Here is a 13,337-nt window from a genome sequence, read left to right as displayed (position 1 = left end):
TGAATCAAACAGAGAAAATTGGCGCCCAGCGTGATAAACTTGCGCCCAGCGTGAGATCCTGCTGGAAACAGCCAGTTTTCACGCCCAGCGTGAGAAAATTGGNGCCCAGCGCCAGTCTAGCTTCTTGGACTTCTTCTTTTGTGGTCCTCCCTTGGTTCTCCACTCATAAACTTGAATGCCTTTCCAAAGTACTCAAAGTTCCTACAAAATTTTGAGGAAAAGAGATGAAAACTCAAGTGTAAAAATCTAATCTAAGTTTATACACAAAGATAGAAAAGAGGAGGACCAAGCATGTTTAAAGCTTCAGGAATGTTGATTTGGCATAAAAATTGCACCATAGATAATGGTAAGAATTACCGTTATCATACCCTCCACGACATAAGCTCTACAATAAGAGCGCTCAAATTCACATTACCTTTGTTCAAGAATACAATGGAAATACCAAAGATAACAATTATGACAATACCAAACCCATTCGTCTTACACCACAACACTTTCAAGTTCTGGCTAATATCTTCAAAAGTCACAATCTGAATGACTCCTCTACTTTAGCCCAAGTTCACCACATCAGTTCTGTTTCAGCAAACTAATCCTTTTTAGGTAATACCAATCCTACTCTTACCTTTAAGTCTTTTAAAAATAAATGGATTCTTGATTTTGGAGCTACAAACCATATAAGTGTTTCTTTACAAAGTTTTTCTTCTTATAAAAGAATTAAACCTAGTCAAATTGTTTTACCCAATGATATTATTGTTTATTATGAGTATTTTGGAACTGTTAACCTTAACCATAAGATCCAACTCTTTTATGTTCTTTATGTCCCACAATTCTCTTTTAACCTTATCTCAATATCAAAATTGATATATTCTAATAATTGTGAACTAACGTTTTCTTTACATGGTTGTACTATACAAGACATTCAGACCAAAGAGAAGATTTCTATAGTTAAACTCATTGGTGGCTTATATGTTTCAGATTTATCTTCAAATGTGCCTACTGTTAGTTTTGCTAACAACATTGTAAATGATACTGGCCTATGGCATCTAAGATTAAGACAACCTTCTTATATCAGATTGCATAGTCTCAAACTTAATTACCCTTTCATTGTTCATCATCCTACATACACTAGTGCATAATTGCCTTTTAACGTCGGTTATTTTGGGCTTTTAACGTCAGATCCAGATCCGCGTCTTTATAGATGTTATTCATATAGACGTTAGATGCGTCTTCTGATACCCGACGTCTATATAGACGTTAGATGCGTCTACAACTGACGTCTATATAAACGTCGGTTGTGGGTACACTGACATCTATATACACGTCAAATGTAGTTACACCCAACGTCTATGTAGACGTCGAATGTATCCAAATCCGACGTCTATAACGTTTTGTCCGCTGTAACTCATTAGATGTCTGTTTGTGCACTGACTGACGTCTATAGACGTCGGGTTTTACACTAACTGACGTCTACTAGATATTTTTTTCTTAAATTAATTTATTTCTACAGTATAACCACACCTGAAAATAGAAAATTGTCCCGGAACAATATCCTATAATATATATATGTGTTTCAACTAAAGAAAGTTGTACTTAATCCAAAAAACAATCCAATACCAAAACTATAAAAATATAAACTCAAAGTAAACATAACTAATGTTCAACAAGAAATATATGTGTTCCTAGCTCCATCTTTCTAGAAGATAAGTCGTCCACTCCTGCCTTATCTGCCTAATTGTGTCCTCTGATATAGGAGATGTATTCTTGAAGCGCTACAAAATGAAGAAAGATTATGTTTTCATATATGTTCAAAGATGAATTTGATTTGTAATGTATTGAAGGTAAGCATCATTACCTCATTCCAGTCATCTACAATGCAAGCTCAAATGATGGTCTTCATCCAAGACATCACATAGTAGCCACATTCCCATGAATCTAGCTGCTTGTTACACTAAAATGATAAACTAAATAGTCAAAAATTTAGATCATTCAATAACATAGAAAATGAATTAGAATTATAAATGACTTACAACCTTTGGATACAAAACTTGAACTAGTTGACCTCAAGACTTACCCATAACTCTATTTAGATTAAAAACATAAAGTAATATTAATATAATTATATTTAACAAAAATTTAAGGTGAACATGAAATTCAAAGTCATTTTTGGAGAAACAATTACCCTTGAAGCATGCTTCTCAAGTCATTTTTCATCTTCCTGTGCAGCGAACGAAACCATATAATTTTACATTGTCTAGGAATGATGACCATTAGCTGCCAGTGAGACCTATCATGAATCATAAATAGTTAGTAAACTAATTAAGTAAACTTTAATGAACTTTTACATGAAACAACACATACCCATCAATGTATGGCACAAAGTATACATCTCTATTTGACTCAAGTAAACATCAATGTCATTGTCAAGTTGTCTAGGACCCAATATCATCATGGACAACATCACATATTTTCTCTTCATGTACAACAAAGGAGAAAAATTGTATATCATTAAATTAGCTGGCAATGAACTGTGTTTACTACTTAATTTCCCATAAGGATTCATACCATCAGTTGCAAGTGCAAGTCTTAAGTTTCTTGGATCTGCACCAAATTCTGGAAATGTTTCATCGATCTTCTTCTATTGTGGTGAATCAGTTGGGTGTCGAAGAAGATTATTGCACTTTCTTTCGACAACATGCCATTTAAGGTTCTTTGCATCTTCTTTAATAGAGAACATATGTTACAAATTGACTCTTCCAAAATTCTCTTCACCAACATCAAGTATCATGTCCTCTAAATGATCACTTAGCCATTCTTCCACATAATTCGTTCCTCGTGACGTGGTAGGTTGATCCAATACTTCTCCATGCCAAGTCCAAATGGTATAAGTTCTGATTATGCCGAACATGAATAGATGGTCACACATATTGCCTAAGTCTTGCAGTATTTGATTATGACAACGAACACAAGGACAAAAATATGTCTCGTTCACAAACTTTGCATTTTCTTGAACATATTGCAAGAACACCGAAATACCCTTTTCATATTCTTCACTGATGCGTTGTTCATTTATCCAACTTCGATCCATTCTATGTTCGTAACATATACTTCATCAATTACAATTTTTAACTCTCACAAGGTTAGGCCCTACCCATTCATAAAAATTATATTTCATAAATTGTTAAGACACATGCAAAGAAGTCTACATCATAAATTTGATGAGATTTCGGTAGCATTTCGCATTAGTCTCCGAAATACACGAAATGAGAGTAGTCAAGGATGAGCACAATCAAATATGCATCCAGAGAACAACACAAACAATGAACCGAAATTTTATCAATCTTATGCATAAACTCCAATGTACATGTTATAGCAAATTTATGAAAAATATTCTTCCCAAATTGTCCAATCGGACAATTCAAAATTTAATTCAAACGATTAAAAGATTAATCTTTTGTGTTAAATTTCAAACGGGAACTAAGTTTCACTCAATGATTTGATACTTATAATCTAACATGCCAATTATAATAACACAACTAAACTTTATGACATGCATATATTAAAAAGCCAATAACACATGCATACCTAAAAGCCAAAAATATGCATACGCAAAAGCCAAACACATGCATACACAAAAGCCAATAACAAGCATACAAAATAAGTCTTCAACAAAGAAGCTAACCTTTTTAGCAGATTAAAATAGCAATGGAGGGAAATGAAGGAGTGCACGCCCAAAAACGTCGGCCAAAAAGGGTAAAAAACGTAGCCGAAGAACATGCCAGAAACTGCAACAAAACGCAACAAAAACGAATTTTAATCGGTTCAAATGGAAGATATTTCATCAAAGAGTAATTTAATCAGAGTAAAAATAAATTTAAACGGTCCAAAAGAGAGAAAAAAACCTGGAAAGAAATGCTACAGAAGAGAAAAGTGCGAGAGGAAGAAGATGATGAATAGTGGTAACGGCTCGCGGGTTCGCGTTTCTGTATAAGAGCTTATAGACATCGGTTGCTTCTGGGACCGATGTCTATATTAGTATAGACGTTGGTGCCCTTACTAATATGACGTCTTTATGATTTAAAAATTAATATTCGCGGGGATTATAGACGTCGGTTACTAGGGGCACTAACGTCTAATTGACCTTTTCACCTACCTGTCAGGCCTATAGACGTTGGGTACATGGGAGCTGACGTCTATAATCGTATATAGATGTCAGTGTGGCGGGATTCGACATCTGTATGGCAAAAAATAATGACTATTCACCTACCTGTCAGGCCTATAGACGTCAGTTACTGGCGGTCCGACGTCTATAACTGTATATAGACATCGGGGTGGCGGAATCCGATGTCTATTTGGCAGAAAAGACTGACTATTCACCTACCTGTCGGGACCATAGACGTCGTTTAAGAGGGGTCCCGACGTCTATAATATTATAGACGTTGAGGCCCCTCTTAATTGACGTCTATATTGCCAACTTATTTACGAAAATGCCACCGATCATTAATTTACATCGGCCCCTCTTAACTGACGTCTAAGGGGTGACGTTAAAAACCAATTCTACACTAGTGATACATATGTGACAGTTGTTATCGTGTTAAACAAAAAAAGTTACCTTTTCATGATAGCAACTCTAATACAATGAACATTTTTTATCTAATTCATATTAATATATGAGACTCTTGTAATGTTCTTTCCATGCGTGGTTTTAAGTACTTTTTGACTATTATGGATGATTTCTCCCGATATACTTGGTTGATACCCATGCCTAATAAATTTGTTGTTAGAAAAATCATCAGTGATTTGATTACAAATATAGAAAACCAATTTTCCACCATCATTAAAACCATCTGTACTGATAATGGAATTGAATTTTTCATGCATAAGTTTTTCTTCTCTTAAAGGTATTAACCATTAAACCACTTGTAATGAAATCCCTCAACAAAATGATATTGTTGAGCGAAAACACCAACATTTGTTGAATGTTACTCATTCCCTCTTATTTCAAGCTAATTTACCTACTATTTTATGTTGCTTTGCTACTGAATATCTACCTTACTGATAAACTGCAAGCCTACTCCTTTACTTAACAATGCTACTCCTTATGAAAAATTAAATGGCAAACTTTATGATATATCTATTTTACATGTATTTGGTTGTTTTTGTTATATCTCCACCTTAACGGCTAATAGGAAGAAACTTGATGCAAAGGATGTTCCTGGTATATTTCTTGACTTTAAACAACATACAAAAGGTTATCAATTTCTTAATTTATAAAATCATAAAATAGATATTTATCGTAATGTATTGTTTCATGAATATTGTTTTTCATACACTTCCTCTCACAGTAATATTCATAACTCTATCTCTCTTTCTTTACTCACAGTTATCATCATGATTATGATAATGTTAACTTTTTTAATAATCATATTCTTGTGCCAACTCCTGATCTGCCTAATGAGGACAACATAGACGTATACTGCTGATCCTAATCTGCCTAATGCCTCCAATGATGATGTCACGGATGTTCATGAACACAATAATGTGTCCAAACGTCCTCTGCATAGGGATTTCCAAACTCAACATCTATAAATATCCTATTACTAATTTTATTTATACCATTCTAATAGCTGTTTTTCAAACAGTAGATTATCCGTATTATTAAATAATTCATGATCTAGTTTATCCTAGTAAATATGGAAAATTCATATACATTGATATGATTAATTGGTAAATAGTTAAGTAGGTAGGAAAGAAAAGGAGAAGAAACGGAGAAGAAACGAGGAAGTATAAATGTGAAAACAAATATTATTTCTTATTATTTTCGCAAAAGAGTGCGGAAAATTGGTCAAAGAAATATATCCCTGAAGACTTTTGATAGTATTACCAAAATATAATTGGTTATTGACTCAAACTCTAATGAATATATCTTTTGAGCTTAAAAGAAATAAAATTTAGAAAAAGAAAACTGGGTCAACACAAATAATGTAGTTCAAAGAATAAATTATGCTTCCGTTATTGTAAAATAGTAAAACTATGACTAATATATTTTATAAGATAAATATGACCAGAATATAATCTTATATTCGAAATAAAAATATTATTCATTGATTATAATCGAAAGGAAACAGTACAATTAACGTCATATCATAGTTTAAGAACTCAAATTACATAATAAAATATCTAAAGACTTAAAACAGAAATCTAAAATGGACTATTAGAAACTAAATTTATTTGAGGAAATAAATTTAATTCGTGTTTTAAATATTTGTTTTAATTAAATTGCATTTTTCGCATGAAAATTTGGAGTAAGCCACGTATTGGAATCATTCCATCGCATATGATAAATATTCAATTAAGCAACTAAGAATAATGCGCGTAAGAAAACGCAACACGCTTAACACTAACGCGTATAATTTTAAAAAATAAAAAAATAACGAGGTTTTTTTCCTATAAATTTAAATTAATTTAATAAAAAATTTAAAATAAGATGGAATGTCTTCAAAATAGCTAACTATACCATTATTTTAATATTTAATTTCTACCTTCTCCGTTGAAATTTAAACACTTAGATTCGTGTTTATTTATAATAAATGCCTCGTAAGCATTCATCGTGCTCTATAATTGTTGGATATAATTAATATTTCATTATGTTTTACATAATTAAGAAAACAAATAGAATATTTTTTTTAACTAGTCCGAACCCTAAACTTCCAATCCGTTATTTAAGTTAAAAAAACCTTTTAATTTTTATTTATCAAGTTTCTTGTGTATTTTTTCTTTCTTTCAAACCAAAATCTCCTGCTTTTATTTTTATTTTCACATATTAATTAAACATGTGATAAAAATACTCTTTATAAAACTTTAACAATATTTCTATTTTAAGTTGGTTTTTCTCATGTGGGTTAGATTATTCGTTTTCTGTGCTGTGGGACCTGTACCCTCTTAGATTTTTGTAAGACTTAAGCAACCTTTTTGAAAGTTATATTAATTTTTTTTTGTAATAAATATTAAGAAATATTATATCCATACGGTAGCTATTTCACATCATTTTAAATAATATAAAATTTAGTGATGATATTTGAAAAATTGATTACAAATTGTATAATATTGATAATGAAATGATGTTTAAGATATAATTATTATGAAATATAATTTTAAAACATGACAAATTAACAATTACCGTAAAGACACATAATATCATTGATTCAAAATCAAGACAAACTTCCAATTAGATATAACAAACTGCAGTAAAAAAAATTCCGACAGTCGACATTGAAAAAGAATCTACAACCAAATTCAATGAAGAAAAGATAACTTTTATTTCTTGATAAAAGAAAAAGACTAGTTATTTTGACGAGGAAAACAAACAATTTTAGGTGTTAGTTTTCTGTGTATTTAATTATAAAAAGTACATGTGATGTGACACCTTTCAATAATGAAAAATTATTGTAAATGATCTATTTAACTAAGAAAAGAAAATGCAATCATATCCAATGTTAGCTAGATCCTCATCATGAATGATGTGTCTTCTATATAAGAACCTCACATTTATTCAAGATTAGAAAGACAACACTTTCGATTTGAAGACAATAATTACATAATTTGTTATTACTTGTTTGTTTGAGTGTGATCCTTCTACATGGCATACCCAAACCCTCATTATCCACCTCAGCCCACCACCTCCGTTCCGATGCCGGCGGTGCCGACCACCGTGATCGGGCCCCAGTTCTGCGCTCCGTACCCCGTGGATCTGGCGGTGGTGAAGAAGGTGATGACCATCGCCGACGGCAACTTCGTGGTCACCGACGTCAACGGCAACGTGGTCTTCAAAGTCAAGGGCTCTCTCATGACCCTCCGTGACCGCCGCGTCCTCCTCGACGCCGCCGGCCACCCCCTCGTCACCCTCCGCCGCAAGGTTTTTCATTCTTCCTCTATCCTCGTGTTTCCCACCACTTGACATATTCGTTTCAATTATTAGGTTAAAGTTTATACTTAGTGAAAGTTAATCACGCATGCTTGAATTAACTAAACACTCTGAGATTAGTTCCCTCCTTTAGATAATCACACACGGTCTTATTCGATCTAGCCTTTATTATATTTTAGAAAATAGTTTTTAAAAGGAAACACAGTACATCTCATTTAATATATTATATAAAGCGAATTTCTAAATATTAAATATGATTAAAAAATTAGAATAAATACGTGTTATGCTAGTAAGGTGAAATTGTTACGATAATTTTGAATGTATAGAATGGTAAAATAAAGTTACAAAAATATATTTAATGTTGTTTGATTGGGTTTATCCAAAAATTGGTGAAAAATGGTGTTGTTGATGCAGATTATGACAGCACATGATCGGTGGCAAGCTTTCAGAGGGGAAAGCACAGACGACAAAGATTTAATATTTTCTCTGAAGCGATCGTCTCTTATTCAGTTTAAGACGAAATTGGATGTGTTTTTGGCGAATAACACAAGAGAAGATATTTGTGACTTTAAGGTCAAAGGTAGCTGGTTTGAACGATCTTGCGTTGTTTATGCTGGTGAATCTAACAACATCGTTGCCCAGGTAAAACTTCTCGTTAAGTATCCAAATCCATATTCTTTTAATAATTAGTTGCACATAAATTAATTTATTTCAATACTATTTAATCATAAGTATTGGTAACTGAAAATATTTTGTTGGTATGATATTACAGATGCATAAAAAGCACACAGTTCAGAGTATTTTGATTGGAAAAGACCATTTCATGGTGACGGTTTATCCCAACATTGATTATGCTTTCATAGTGGCGTTAATAGTGATTCTTGACGAGATTAACGATGATGCAAGAGAAGCAGCAAGTGCTGCTTCATAGTAACTTTTCACTCAAGAGTACTAGAATTGTGTGTTTAAGGAAAACTGTATGTGTTTGTAGAAAGGGAGTTTGTGAACTTAGTGCTTGTAGGAGGAAGTGTTCTTTCTAAATGTGCCTATGTGGTGGAGTTTGGATACAAAGTATAGTTAAGTTGTTCATCTTCTTGTGCGTAAAAAGGAGTTGTCTTTCATCTCTTATCTGTTAAGAAAAGTGGTTTCTAATCTGAATCATTATTTCTATATTATAAATTGTTACTTATTTAAGTAGAAAGGTTCTTTTAGAAAGATTAACAACTACATGTAGAATTTTTTTATTCAAATCGGTATAAAAATTATTTGTGTGATTTTCTCTATACTTTCTTCTCTTTACGATATTTTGTTAAAGAAATTTTTTAAAGGGAAAAGGAAAATCAATTCACCCCTCCCCTTTTGGTTTTGTGTTCAAACATGCTTTTAAACATTTCACGCGCAATACCAATTCCTACAACCAAAAGTGATAATCAATCATTTTTACTGTTATAAGGTTTTCAAAATAGTGATAATAAATTATTATTAGTGATAATCGATTATTTACGAATCCCGATCAATTATATCTTTTGGTGATAATCGATTATCTCTTGCCTAATTGAAGTGTTTTCTCATTCTACACATAATATTCGATTATCCGCCATGGTAATTGATTATTGTCACATGTAAATTATACTAACGAGCAAGTTATAAGACTCTTAATGGTTTACAAGTGAAAGTAAAAGTCTAATACAAAGTTTTCTACAAAAATGATTTAACAATGTATGTAAATAATTCTTCAAGGCTTCAAGTGCATCATCATCAAATTCTCTTCAAAGCATAAATGTTTCTCATTAGCAATAATCTCCTCCTTTTCTATGATGATAAAAAATTTGTTGAAGGCTTGTGATATGTGATGTTCTTGAAGGTCCTGTTCTTATTTGATAGCTAAGGGGAAAAAAGTAATTAATCCAGAATAGAAATAAATAACAAGATATCAACATAATCATATATATCCCCTCAAATATGTAACAATTATCACAAGATGTCCAGAAGATGTTAATAAAAAAATTCCTCCCCCTTTTTTTTATGCTCCCCCCTCAATTAGATAATTCAAAAAGAATTTAGGTCCCTTTAAAAGTACTCTCCCTAAATGTATTATTCCTCTTAAAATTTGAAACAAATTCTTATTATTACTATTTTTACGTTATAACTTAAGATAATTGATTATCTCTCTTGATAATCAATTATTCCCGATCCAAACTTGTACGTTGGAGCCAAAATGAATATTTCAAGACCTTAATAATCGATTATCACCCTTGGTTCGATTATTGCACATTATATTCGGAAAAACGCTATTTTAAATATTTTTGGACACTTAAGACATGTCTAAGATTCATAAATCATTTTAAAGATCTTAAAATTTACCAGAATAACATTCTTTTCCTTTTGAAAATTTAACTTGCAAAACAAAACAATGGAGTTTTGGTTCCTATAATCTCATTTTGGTCTGTTGAGGTTAGAGTCATATTACTTTAACAAGAATCCAAGCATACCTCCCATTTGGAACACCATAATGTTTTATTCTACATTTATTTGAAGTGTGTCCTTTTTTTCATATAATAAAAACATGTGACAACAACTAAAATCGATTATCTCCCATGGTAATCGATTATCTCCCATGGTAATCGATTATTACCACAAGTAAAATATATTAAAGAGCAAGTTAGAAGACTCTTAATGGTTTACAAGTGAAAGTAAAAGCCTAATACCAAGTGTATAATATGATATCAAGGTTGAGCGGTTACGATATATCTTATTAAAGATATAAAATAATCAAGAATATCTTATTAAAGATATTGATAAACAGAAGATAAAATAATCAAGAGTATCTATTTAAAGATATTTAGCAACTAACCAGATTTTCAGGTAAGTATATTTTATTCTGTTATATTTATTGGGCTTATATAGTTCAAGGTCCATGAGACAAATTATAAATAGAGAGCCAGTGCCACAAGCCAGGTATCTTCCAATCACACTTCATTCACATTCTACTCATACTCTACAACTCATCTTCTCCTCATGTTAATCTAATAGGTAAATAAGAAAAGTGAAATATTTGGAGAAAAAAAACACAATCTCGTTAATTAAGTAATAGAAATAGGTTATATATAATCATACACACCAAAAAGAAACTGAGAAACTATTTTGATAACATGTTAGTGTGTGATTCTTGATTTATCAAAACTGTCCTATATAATAAGAGCCTATAAGTTCTGTAACAACAAAAAAATCTTAATAAAATAATCTTTACAAAAACATTTTTTCTCTTAAACTAATGTATTTATACTAGTTATTCCAATAAAAGTGTGAAGTCTTTCAAGATAATCCATTATCATTATTTTGAAATCTTATAACAAACAAAAATAATCGATTATCATTTTGGTAATCGATTATTACTGACATTTGGGAGTTGTCTTTTCAGTTTCTTTGGACTATAAATAGAAGTCTTCACAATTTATTGGAGAGTATCTTTAAGAGTATTAAACCTGTGTGCTTAAGAGAAACTCTATGTGTTTGTGAAAAGGGAGCTTGTGAGCTTGATGTTTGTAGGACAAAGTGCTCTTTCTTAGTGTGTCTAAGTGGTGGAGAATACCTACAAAACATAGTCAAGTTGTTCATCCTTTTGTGCGTAAAAAGGAGTTACCTTTCATCTCTTATCTGTTAAGAGAGGTAGTTTTTAATCTCAATCATTATTTCTATATTGTAAATTGTTACTTATTTTAGTGGAAAGGTTAATCCCTCTTTTGGAGAGATTAACAATTGGATGTAGAATCTTTTCATTCGAACCTGTATAAAAATTATCTGTGATTTTCTCTATCCTTTCTTCTATTTACGTTAATCTGTTCGAAGAAAATAAAGGGAAAATGAAAATTTTAATAGAACCAACTGACCCCTTCCCTCTTGGTTTTACGTTCGAACACACTTAAACATTCCGTTGTGCGATACTAATGCCTACAACCAAAAGTGATATTCGATTATTTTTGTCTAGTATAAGATTTTCAAAATAGTGGTAGTCGATTATCATTAGAGATAATTGATTATTGCCGAACCTTGGTCAATTATATCTTTCGGTGATAATCAATTATCTTGCCAAATTGAAATGTTTTCTCATTTTACACATGATAATCGATTATCTCCCATGGTAATCGATTATTGTTGCATGTAAACTATACTAAAGAGCAAGTTATAAGACTCTTAATAGTTTACAAGTGAAAGTAAAAGTCTAATACAAAGTTTTCTACAAAAATGCTTTAACAATGTATGTAAATAATTCTTCAAGGCTTTCAAGTGCATCATCATCAAATTCTCTTCAAAGCATCGATGTTTCTCATTGGTAACAATTTCCTCCTTTTTTATGATGATCAAAAATTTGTTGAAGGCTTGTGATATGTCATGTTCTTAATTGAAAACTAAGGGGAAAAGAGTAATTAATCTAGAATAGAGATAAATAACAAGATATCAACATAATCATATATCTCCCCCTCAATTAGGTACTAGTTATCACAAGATGTACAGAAGATTTTAATCAAAAAAATTCCTCCCCTTTTTTTATCATAATCAAAAAATCATTTAATCTTTAATGTTCCCCCTCAAATAGTTAACTCAAAAAGAATTTAGGTCCCTTTAAAAGTACTCTCCCTAAATGTAATATTCCCCTTAAAATTTAAAACAAATTCTTAAATTTTTTTTCTGTTATAACTTAAGATAATCGATTATCACTCTTGATAATCAATTATTCCATATCCAAACTTGTACTTTGGAGCCAAAATGATATTTCAAGACCTTGATAATCGATTATCACCCTTGGTAATCGATTATTGCATGTTAATTTCTGAAAAATGCTATTTTAACTATTTTTGGTCACTTAAGACATGTCTAAGATTCATAAATCATTTTAAAGCTCTTAAAATTTTCCAAGATACCATATAGCCTTCTTTTCCTTTTGAAAATTTAACCTGCAAAACAAAACAATAGATTTTTGGCCCCAATAATCTCATTTGGGTCCTTTAAGGTTAAAGTCAGATTACTTTATAACAGGAATCCAAGCATATCTCCCATTTGGAATACCATAACATTTTATTCTACATTTATTTGAAGTGTGTCCCTTTTTCATACAGTAAAAACATGTGACAACAATCAAAATCGATTATTCCCTATGCTAATCGATTATTGCCGCAAGTAAACTATACTAAAGGCCAAGTTACATGACTCTTCATGGTTTACTAGTGAAAGTAAAAGCCTAATACAAACTTTCTACAAAAATGCTTGAAGGATTAAGTGCATCATCATCAAAATCTCTTCAAAGCATCAATGCTTCTCATTGGTAACAACAATAATGGTAATAAGATTTCAATGATAATCTTGGAATATGAAGGATACTTTCTAATTATTTTAGTTGCACAATGTAGTATATGTA

General features: G+C 31.4%; 1 protein-coding gene across 1 annotated transcript; it reads left to right on the top strand.

Annotated features, from left to right (window-relative positions):
* Positions 1-7,516: 7,516 nt before the first annotated feature.
* LOC106758656 (protein LURP-one-related 10) lies at positions 7,517-9,093 on the top strand. The gene is made up of 3 exons (XM_014641601.2): positions 7,517-7,912; positions 8,336-8,563; positions 8,694-9,093. Exons 1-3 carry the CDS (start codon positions 7,637-7,639, stop codon positions 8,850-8,852), a joined length of 663 nt encoding a protein of 220 aa, XP_014497087.1. The 5' UTR covers positions 7,517-7,636; the 3' UTR covers positions 8,853-9,093.
* The last annotated feature ends 4,244 nt before the right edge of the window (positions 9,094-13,337 follow it).

This window comes from Vigna radiata, chromosome 4 (assembly GCF_000741045.1).
Source record: "Vigna radiata var. radiata cultivar VC1973A chromosome 4, Vradiata_ver6, whole genome shotgun sequence".
NCBI classification, from domain to species: domain Eukaryota; kingdom Viridiplantae; phylum Streptophyta; class Magnoliopsida; order Fabales; family Fabaceae; genus Vigna; species Vigna radiata.
Note: the sequence above shows the minus strand (reverse complement) of the source record. Positions and strands in the feature narration are given on the sequence as shown.

Bases quoted from the DNA above. Each gene is read 5' to 3' on its own strand.
- LOC106758656 (XM_014641601.2), top strand. From the start codon at position 7,637: ATGGCATACCCAAACCCTCATTATCCACCTCAGCCCACCACCTCCGTT. The intron at 7,913-8,335 runs GTTTTTCATTCT...TTGTTGATGCAG, and splicing joins TCGTCACCCTCCGCCGCAAG to ATTATGACAGCACATGATCG. The intron at 8,564-8,693 runs GTAAAACTTCTC...ATGATATTACAG, and splicing joins CTAACAACATCGTTGCCCAG to ATGCATAAAAAGCACACAGT.